The following is a 10,303-nucleotide window of genomic DNA, read 5'->3' on the forward strand; positions in this document are numbered from 1 at the left end:
CAGAATGGACCCAGCCGAGGGTCTGGTTCGCTATAATCTACAAGCTCTGTTTTCGACCCTGTTCCTGTCATCGAATAAACCTCTGTTTTGCTGGCTAAGAGTCACGTCTGCTGCAAAGTGGGGCGCAGAGCCCTGTGGCTTCCCCAGGACCTCCGCCTGGGTGGGCTCGCTGTGGGAAGCACACGGAGGGGCAGAGAATCTGGAATGCTCCAAGAGAGACCCAGGAGGTGAAGACTGTGAGCTTCTTGCCCTGAACAAGTCTGCTCCAAGGGAGAAGGCCTCCCAAAGTCCTGACTGGCTTAGTGGAGCAGTTCCACAGAGCATCGCCCGGGGACTCCGTGGACAGCTTCCCCTACAATTTCCTACAATTCTGACCTTCTAACTCAGGGGTCAGCAACCTTTCAGAAGTGGTGTGCCGAGTCTTCATTTATTCACTCTAATTTAAGGTTTCGAGTGCCAGTAATATATTTTAACATTTTTAGAAGATCTTTCTCTAAGTCTATAATATATAACTAAACTATTGTTGTATGTAAAGTAAATAAGGTTTTTAAAATCTTTGAGAAACTTTGTTTAAAATTAAATTAAAATGCAGAGACCCCCCGGACTGGTGGCCAGGACCCGGGCATTGTGAGTGCCACTGAAAATCAGCTCGCGTGCCATAGGTTGCCTACCCCTTGTCTAACTTATATTCTTTACTATTGACATCCCCTTTTTTCCATATATTTTATTTGAAGAGTGTTGAAATTCCTACCAGGGAGCCATCAGTAGGGTCCAGAGCCAGCCCCATCTCCTATATCAAGCTCTGGCTAGTAGGTATGTGATAAATATGAAGACCCTGCCTCCATCTATCAGCTGGGAGCCACAAAGGTTCTCTCTTTCTACCTTGATGCCTCCTGTCTGCTCTAAGCAAGGTGAGATAGGGTTCTGTTAACATGTGCCTCCTGGAGCTTCCATTTACCAGTGCTGCTGTTCGGTGCATAGTGGGGTTGTGACTGGGGCAGCAGGTACTGAGTGTTGGACTCTTTCTCTTTCAGGGGCTGGTGACTTTCGAGGAGGTGGCTGTATATTTCACCAAGGAGGAATGGGCACTGCTGGACCTCACTCAGAGAGCCCTCTACAGAGATGTCATGCAGGAGAACTATGAGACGGTGATCTTGCTGAGTAAGAAGTCTTGTCCCCTTGGCTATTAGAAGCTGTGGGGTCTCTAAAGAACTTGAGTAGTAATAACTCTACACTTTCATTCATCACACAAGTTTTGACAAGTTTTCTTGCCCACCGTTTTTGCCTTATCTCCCACCCACTAGTATAACTTTTGGACATTTGCCTTTTTTGGTGCTGACAGTCATTTTAAAATTGCATTGAATGTATCCTTATTGGCTACATTAGTAACTACATTAATCACTGTAGCTTTCATGCCTTTTCCTCATTTTAAGAGGAAAATATGCTGCCTGTAGAATTCTATATTGAGTAAATAGGTGTGTGACTGGTGCATGGCTTGTGTGACAGTCAGATGAGCTCCTCTTTCGGTAGGAGAGCGTATAATGTTGCCATTCAGGACCCCACCGGTGAAGGGAGAACAGAGCTGTGGGAGGGGCGGAGAAGAGGGGGGAGTAGCTAATTCTGGGGTGCCAGGACATGGGGAGGATGTGTGCAGTGTTAGAGCTAAGAAGCAGCAGGGAGGGATGAGGTAATGAGAGACGAGGAGGGAACACAAGAAGCTCCCAAGGTGCTGGGAGGTGGTGCTGTCTGAGAGTAATGGGAAGAAGGGGAGGGGAGTGTGGAGGAAGGGCACCCGGGAAGTGGGCTGGGTGGGTCAGTGGGAGGGAGGAGAGGTTTGGGGATCTAGAGCTGTGGGGGATCCCAGACCTTTAACCCCCAATCCCTACCGAAGCCTTGTTGCTTTAGAGCCTACACTCCAGTTTTATTTCTGTTCAGTTTCACTTCTTTTTACATTTTTTCACCCCCAAAATTATTATTTTAACTCTTAACCTCCCTCTCCCACTTATAACCCCCCTCCTCAGATAACCTCCCCATCTCTATGCACAGCGACCCTGGCCACCGATGCTGAGTCCTTGCTGCATTTCTCCCTCCCATGGCAGGGCTGCTACCCAGGCACAAATGGGCACTTTGCTGATGATGTCACAGGGTGGTGGTATAGTCTGTACAATTTTTACACCTATAAGATGATGTATTCTGAAGCTCTTCACAGCAGTGTCTATACCGGGGTAGGCAGCCTATGGCACGGGTGCCGAAGGCGGCACACAAGCTGTTTTTCAGTGGCACTCACACTGCCCGGGTCCAGGGGGGCTCTGCATTTTAATTTAATTTTAAATGAAGCTTCTTAAACATTTTAAGAGCCTTATTTACTTTACATACAACACTAGTTTAGTTATATATTAGGTGGCATTGGTGGAAACCTTAATTTAGCGTTGAACTAAATAAAGATTCGTTCACACTACTTTTTGAAAAGTGTTTGCCCGACTCTTTGCTCTGTGTGCTGATACAGTCTTGTTTCCCCAGTGTTCCCTTCCCAGCTCTGATGCTGCAGAGCCTATTGCTGTGTCCCCCGTTTCCTGTCCATTCCCCCCCTTAACAAACAGTAACATGTGGGGGGCCTCGTCTGGAGTACTGTGTCCATTTTTGGGGCCCACACTAACAAGGAGAGGCATGAGAAATTAGAAAGCATCCAGTGAGGGCAACAAAATGACTAGAAGACTGGAACACATGCTTTGTGAGGAGAGAAGTGAGGGGAACTGGGATTATTTAATCGCAGAAGAGAAGAATAAGGAGGGATTTGATAGGCTGCTTTCAACTACCTGAAGGGGGGTTCAAAGAGGATCGGATTCTAGGGACTTCTTCTCAGTGGCAGCAGATGACAGAACAATGAGTAATGATCTCAAGTTGGCAATGGATGGAAGTTTAGGGTTGGATATTAGGAAACACTAGTTTCACTAGGAGAGTGATGAAGCCCTGGAATGGGTTACCTAGGAAGGTGGTGGAATTTCCTTCCTTAGAGGTTATTTTAAGAGTCAAGGCTTGAACGAAGCCTGGCTGGGATGATTTAACTGGGGATTGAAAAAAAAAAAAAAGGTTCCACACAAACAAAAGTGGAAATTAAATGAATAAATGGTTACATTTACTACACATGATGTGCTGCCAAATGCAAGAAGAAATCAAACTTAGGAGGAAGCAATAGAGACATTATTTTTCTCTAAACTCTTTCAGTTAGGCCAATCATACCTGTAACAAAAGTAGGTAATAACCCTCCACCCCCAAAGAAGTGTGATTTTTAAATTGAAAGTTCCCCTTTCTCATTCAACTCTGTTACATATAAAGCCAAATGCCTGCTCTTTGTGGCTCTACACCTGTTAGGAGGGATATCCTTTGGTTATTAGAAATGACTTCAATATCTCTTCTTTGTAACATGTCATGCAGGGGTTTAATCTTTCAGCGGGGGATATGCATAGATAATTCCTATTCCAGTTAATGGGTGTGCTCTATATAAACTCCACTTTGGTGATGGGAAAACAATCTCCCAAACAGTTACAAATATTAGATAAAGATATAGATAGGTATCTTGCATGGGAATTAGATACTTCAGAGACCAGATGTATCAACATTTTAATACCTACAAAATAAAAGACTTGGGATAGTAACTTCAGTGTTACTCTGCAAGTGACCTGTCTTAATTATATTCTGGGCCCTACAGGATCTGGACCTAATAGGAATAGATATGTAATTCCAGTGTTTGTACAGGGAGCAAGGCTGGTATTCTTGTGTAAACAAGCTATTTCTTAGCCACACAGAAGTGAGCTTCGTGCCATTTAAAAGGAAGCATCACAAGTACAGAATGAAGGATTCTAATGTCAATTACCCTCTTAACGAGAAGAATCAGAGTCCCATTGAGAACAAGCATGAGAGATAAAACATGGCCCCGTTATTTAAGGTACAGGCTAAGAAGGTGTATGAGGCTGAAGGAGCCTTGAAATGTAGAGAAAACAGTGAGATTCCAAAGCTCATGTTACATTCTCAGAGGCCAGAAGGAAGGAAGCTATTTGGTTGTGAAAGTCTAGTCCCTAGTCAGACAACATCATAAGCCCCTGCCTGCCACATACCATAACTGGTGGGATTGGCAAACCATGCTTATAATAGGCTTTAGAGGGAGATGTTTTTAAGGAGATCTGAAGATTAAAATGGAGTCTGCAAGAATGAATTGCACTGGCCAAACTAGAAGCCAACTGCAACACCCCTGCCACCAGACAGTGCTGGGTTCTTCACCTCCGTGACAGTTATATTCAGCCACAACATTTCAGAGGGGTGGTGGAGGAGCTCTCACTGCAAGATGCAGCCTTTCACCTGTAGGCTGCTGTTTCACATCCAGCTCAGGTAACTTACCCTCATATGGCATGCCTGTGCCCGCCTGTGAAACGAAATTGGTGGTTTCAGTCCACTGCAAGTGGAAATGTGTCCACAGCACAAAACACATTGCCGTATTTGGCACCCTTGTTGATAATGTCAGCAGACAAGACAGGCACTGAATGGGCCAGGGAGGCTTTTATTCATTCTTCACCTCTGAAACCAGTCCCTCCAGATCAGGGTTAAGACACACTAATGTGAATAAGTTCTTTGGTGGAGAGAGGATTTAATTCTTCAGGGCTATTAATCAGGCACCTTGCACCAGCACTAAATTTACACACACACATCCCCCGACACAACACTCAAGTCAGAAGGTATAAAAGTAATTCCTTGTATATGTCACACCATTCACAGTGGCTTCCGATAACTCCCCTGAGCATTTAGATCTGACCCAGTGAAACCCCTTCAGAGATTTGTTTATTGGAATGTAGGACGGGCCCTTCCCCACTCTGGTGGCCTGGTTGATAATGGATTTTTCAGGAAAGTGCCCAGGAACATAGAAGCTGTCTCACATCAAGAGCATTTTCAATTACATTTCAAAATGCACTGCCCTGAAAAAGACCGACTATGCTCAAACAAGCCAAGTGAAAGCTGAAAGCACTTGCTTCCCAAAAAGTACCAGACCTCCTCCTCCTCGGCCCCATGAACATGCCCCCTGCCTTTGAAACAACCCAACCTGACTATTACATGCCATTCTGCCCCACTACGTTATGCTTCGAACTGACAGGTCAGGAAATCATCCCACATGTGTGTGCCATGGGCAGAACATGGCACACAAACCATGTGTCAGTTCCTGTGACCTGCACTGATCCTGGATGTGTCTCATAGGCACATGATTTTGGTGCAGGTCTCTTAAGCACAGTGAAAATCAGTACACTGTGAAGACTACAAAGAAACAAAGAGAATTAATTTCATGTTTGGATGTGACCATTAATGCAGTTTATATTATTTATAAGCACCGTGTTCTCTCTTTCCTCTCCCTCCACCAGCATGTATGCCCGTTTCATGATACCTTTTCCAGGTATCGTCACAAATGATAAATGTGCAGGCATAACCCTTTGAACATGAGTCAGCACAGCAAAAGGAGGGAGGAGCCATGGATGGGGGAGCACCCAAGTCTGTATGTGCACATGTATGTTTCCATGTGAGTATTACATATTCATGTGTGATTTGGGGAAGGCTAGCTCAATGGTTTGAGCATTGGCCGGCTAAACCCAGGGTTGTGAGCTCAGTCCTTGAGGGGGCCACTTAAGGATCTGGGGCAAAAATTGGTCCTGCTAGTGAAGGCAGGGGGCTGGACTCAATGACCTTTTAAGGTCCCTTCAAGTTCTAGGAGATTGGTATAAAAGGAAAAAGATAGATATGAGAGCTAGAATTGGTTGAGTGGAATCAATTACATACAATAATGGCAAAGTTCTTAGTTCAGGTTTGTAGCAGTGATGGAGAAAACTGCAGGTTCAAATCAAGTCTCTGGAGTACATCCCCCACTGGGATGGGTCATCAGTCCTTTGTTTAGAGCTTCAGTTTGTAGCAAAGTCCCTCCAGAGGTAAGAGGCAGGATTGAACACAAGGTGGAGATGAGGCATCAGCCTTTTATAGGCTTTTCCAGGTGTAAGAACACTTCTTTGTTCTTACTGTGGAAAATTACAGCAAAGTGGAGTCTGGAGTTACATGGACAAGTTCCTGCATACTTTGCTGAGTTACAAGGCATATCTGCCTTCTCTCAATGGATCAGTTGTGTAGCTGATGGTCCTTAATGGGCCATCAAGCAGCCTAGGCAGAGCTAACACCAACTTGTCTGAGATGTCTTCCAGAAGCACAGCATAAGTTTGAAATACAGACAGTACAGAGCCAATACTCATAACTTTAGCTACAAAATGACACATGCACACAGACAGCATAATCAGCACCCTGTAACCTGGTCTTAGACACTTTATATGACCCCCTTTACATAAGATTTGGTGCCACTACAGGTCCTTTGTTGCAACCATGTTCTATATGGTCCCAGATTATATTAATAACGTCACACCCCCAACACAAAATTGATGCAGGAAGAGATGACACAAACATCACTGACTGCATCCTAAGAGCTCCCCATCCTTGGATCTGTCTCACTACAGCTAGTGTTGGGTTAGAAGCCATATCAGTGTATAACAGAAATGGTTTATTAAAGTCATGTTCAATAACGATTGAATCTCTTTACAAACTTAAGGTAAAACTTGGTTAGCTTTTGCAGCATGGTTCCTGTATGTTTCATGTGATCTTGCCAAGAGCTAAAAAAACAGCTACTTTATCCATACACACGCTTGCAAATGTTTGGAACCCAATTAACATCAAACCAATGTAGATATTAATGTTGTTTATAGTACAGGAATCTTGGCATTTAGCCATGAAAGCAATACAGTAATGTGCCTCAGTTTCCCTTTTTATACAGCACCTAAGGTCTGGAATGTCTTTTCCCCTGTGGAAAGTACCAATACTGTTTATAGGCATTAACTGTGAAACATCAGTATAACAAGGCCTTATAACATAAAGTATGTCTTCATGCATTACTCTCAGCGTGTTCAAAGGATTTTCCAAAAGATTAGGCACATTGTGCATTCTTACAGTTTTTGGTAATAGCAACACATCAGTTACAAAAATCATCATTAGCTATAACAACAAATGCATTGCAAGTGTCTATTTACAATCATGTTTGTCATGCCACACTTTTGGCTCAATATCATTGGGGTTTTGGCATTTTAGGGTTAACCTATGGCTTCCCTTTGCAAAATACAGTTTTCTTTTTCCTCCCGGTCCTGCAGGATCAAACCCTGATTTCTCTTGCTTAACAGAATTCACTGGCTGATGGGTGGGCTCTCTGTGCTAACAGCTATTAGCAAGTCTTTCTTCTCCCTGCCAGCCAGGTAATTTGCATCAACACAAACACTAGTTTTTAACTTCTTAGCTGCTACCAATTCTGATGCTGGACTCTATTTTAAAGAGATACCACACAAATCCAAAGGGTCTGAAAGTGAGAGTTTGCTTGCTCTCCCCTGCATCCTCAGGCATTGAGCCATAAAACTGTTTTGCTTTGAAATACCAGTAACCAAATTTGTCCTTAAACCCTGAAGCACAGACTGCTCACTTACAGAATCAACATGGAGACATTCCTGTCCCAACACCATTGTCTTCCCAACAAGCTGGCCACATACAGCCACGTGGTTATAGGGCTGCTCAACTTTCTTAACGGCTTTTACTCCATCAGAAACCTTTTCAAAGTTACCCTCACTGGACCTTTTAAAAAGAAAGTCAGTGGATCCATTTACAACAGAAAATTTCTGGCTGTTAGGAATTGAAACTTCCTTGACTAAATTACTTTTGCACCCTTCAGTTGCAATAAACTGCCTGCACAGATTACCATGAGGATTTCTTTTCCCAGGAGCTTCTTTAAGCAGCAATTCACCCCTCACAGAAGTTTTGCCCTTACCCTTTTTACCTAGGACTTGCTCTAAATGAACACTTTCCTGAGCAGCAACAGACTCTTTCTGGGCCTCACTTACATTCAGAATTACCTTTGGCCCATCCGGCAGATTTCTACACAATCCCTTTTTAGGCGAACTTATAGACTTTTTAGATAACAGGTTAGAAGCCTTTTCCTTCCCTTGGCCATGAACAAGTTCAGGAATCTTTTCCTTCTTGCTACAAGTTGTCAAAACTGTCAGTAGGTAACCCAATTAAATCACCTTCATGCTCTCCTTGTGCCCTGGCTAGGGTATCACCCTGATCAGACAGAGTTGCTGCACCCTTTTCCAACCACACATTAGCAACTGGCAAACTACAAGCACCAGAATTGTCTGATCTCTGGGATTTTGCTACGACACTAACTGGATGTAACCTAGTCGCAGTGCCATTCTCTGCAGCAGACCCAAACTTAGGACCTTTTCCTTTCTGGGCTTTAGCTGTATCCACAACCAAGTCTGAGACAACTGCACTATTCCCAACCCTCACAGGCTGAAAGGCACCTTCTGTCTGCTCCACTGACAAAGAAGAGCTGGAGACACATTCTCCTTCACCAGACACACAGCTTGGGATCTCATTTCCCTTGTCCAAGCACACTGGGCTGTTCACAGACAACTGCTTGGAGACCGAGGTAGCTTCCTCCATAGGCAAGTCAATCCCCCTGACAGACACAGGCACATTTCCTTCACTGTCACATTTCTTCACACAGGAAACAGGTAAGGGGTAGGGACACTCATTTTCCACTATCTTTGTCTTCCCAAACTGCTGACTAGACAAGGCCATCAGCTCACAAGGCTGCCTAGGCTCCTCCAAACTTTCCCTGCCAGGCACATTGCCACTCCCAATGGATAAGCTGCTGCTTTTTTCACTACACTGAGCTACTTCCAGCAAATTACAGTTACCCATTTTAGGTTTACTTTTACAAGCTGTACTAGCCACCAATTTATCACCCATTCCAAATTTACCCTTTCCTTCCTCTGTTAGGGCTTTTACCTGACCATCTACTTTAATCTGCTCCTGAGAAACATTTTCTTGACCAATAAGATCTTTCTGTGCTTGGTCTAATTCCAGATTTACTTCTGAGACATTAGATAGACATTCAGAAATTCCATTCACAGACACACCTTTGGAGCAGCCCTCCTCAGGCAAATCATTGCCCACAATAGAGACAGGTTTGAGATCATTTCTGTCCTGTGACTGGCTACTTGAACTGAACAAAGCTTTAACATTTTCCCCAATCAAAAGATCTTTAGGCAATAACTTCCTTACCCCAGCTATAACTTCAGGCTTAGCACCATTCCATTCAAGGTGGATTCTGGCTAAAGGCACACGTACAGTAAATTCATAGAGGACTACAGCATTCACACTCTGATTTGGTAAATAATCTTCCTCTTTGACAAGATCTGCTTTAACAAGAGTGATGTTAGAAGCCATAATTTGCCCTAAACAGCTTTTACCATTGACTTTTACACTCTCTATGAATTTTCCGTTACCGCTCCCATACATTGCACTGGCACAATTTATGGGGCCACCTTCCACTGAACTTACAGTAACAGCATTTACATAAAAGGTGGCAGTGTTGGGGTACATTTAGTTACACCCAGACAACTGCTCAGAGTTATTCAACATTCCGACATTGTTACAAACTGGACTTTCAAGAGGATACAATTTCTGCTGTTCTTCCCTTAATTTTTTGACTTGGAGCTGGAGTCCGACCGTCGCCTTCTCAGCAACCAGAAGCTCCAAACGCCCGTTACGTGCTTTTTCTTCTCTCTTAGCAGCTTTTTTCTTTCTCTTCTCAGTCTTTCTTTCTTTCTTTCTTCCAGCAGCCTCTTTTTTTAGCTGGGCCAAGGCTTGCTTCTCTTTCATTCGAATTTCTGCCAGTTTTTGCTCATGTTCAAACTGCAGGCTGTCAATCAGGGCTTGCAGTTTCATTGTTTTTGCTGATGATTTCTAGTTCATGGTCACTGATCTTTAACCAACCAAACTCTCAATCCCAAATTTCAAATTTGGATAGCATGGGATTCTGACCTAAAGCTTAATTGACCTGGTTCTGTGGATCCTAGCATGACTACGCCACGGTGATAATGCGGTTCTGGCGGGACCCAACTGAGAGTACCAATTCAGGACCAGTTGCTTAAACAGGATAGTTACAGCACAAGGCTGGGGTTTTTCCACCTTTAAGTTAAACCAGACAGCCAGACAAAGAGGACTTTGGTTTCACCCCACTGGCTAACCACAAGCCACACAAGCAATTTCCTTAGACACTCCAGTCTCCCAATATCACCACCAGTTCCACTCATCCTGGAGATGAATGGTTATGAAAACCAACACCCCAATAAAAGAAAACGGTTCTCTCGATCCAAAGAATCAAGCCCCAGACCCA

The 10,303-nt window shown here is 43.9% G+C and overlaps 4 protein-coding genes across 5 annotated transcripts in view; 2 read left to right on the plus strand and 2 right to left on the minus strand.

The window, feature by feature from the left end:
* The window catches only part of LOC116818948 (uncharacterized), a 791,372-nt gene that overhangs the window by 777,152 nt on the left and 3,917 nt on the right, over window positions 1-10,303 (plus strand). Inside the window, 1 exon segment of the mRNA XM_075071409.1 lies at window positions 1,035-1,161. Within this exon segment, the coding sequence (XP_074927510.1) occupies window positions 1,035-1,161 (127 nt within the window).
* Window positions 1-10,303, minus strand: part of LOC116818951 (uncharacterized) — a 923,585-nt gene that overhangs the window by 711,730 nt on the left and 201,552 nt on the right.
* Window positions 1-10,303, minus strand: part of LOC116818947 (uncharacterized) — a 211,885-nt gene that overhangs the window by 34,589 nt on the left and 166,993 nt on the right. The gene's annotated exons all lie outside the window — the stretch shown is intronic.
* The window catches only part of LOC116826458 (uncharacterized), a 614,657-nt gene that overhangs the window by 15,668 nt on the left and 588,686 nt on the right, over window positions 1-10,303 (plus strand). The window contains exon 1 of one of the 2 annotated variants that reach the window (XM_075071426.1): window positions 795-813. The exons of the other annotated variant lie outside the window; for it this stretch is intronic. The gene's annotated coding sequence lies outside the window, so the exon portion shown is untranslated. Of the gene's footprint in view, window positions 1-794; window positions 814-10,303 lie in introns of those variants that run through there. 2 annotated transcript variants of the gene reach the window in all.

Source organism: Chelonoidis abingdonii, chromosome 11 (assembly GCF_003597395.2).
Source record: "Chelonoidis abingdonii isolate Lonesome George chromosome 11, CheloAbing_2.0, whole genome shotgun sequence".
NCBI classification, from domain to species: Eukaryota; Metazoa; Chordata; order Testudines; family Testudinidae; genus Chelonoidis; species Chelonoidis abingdonii.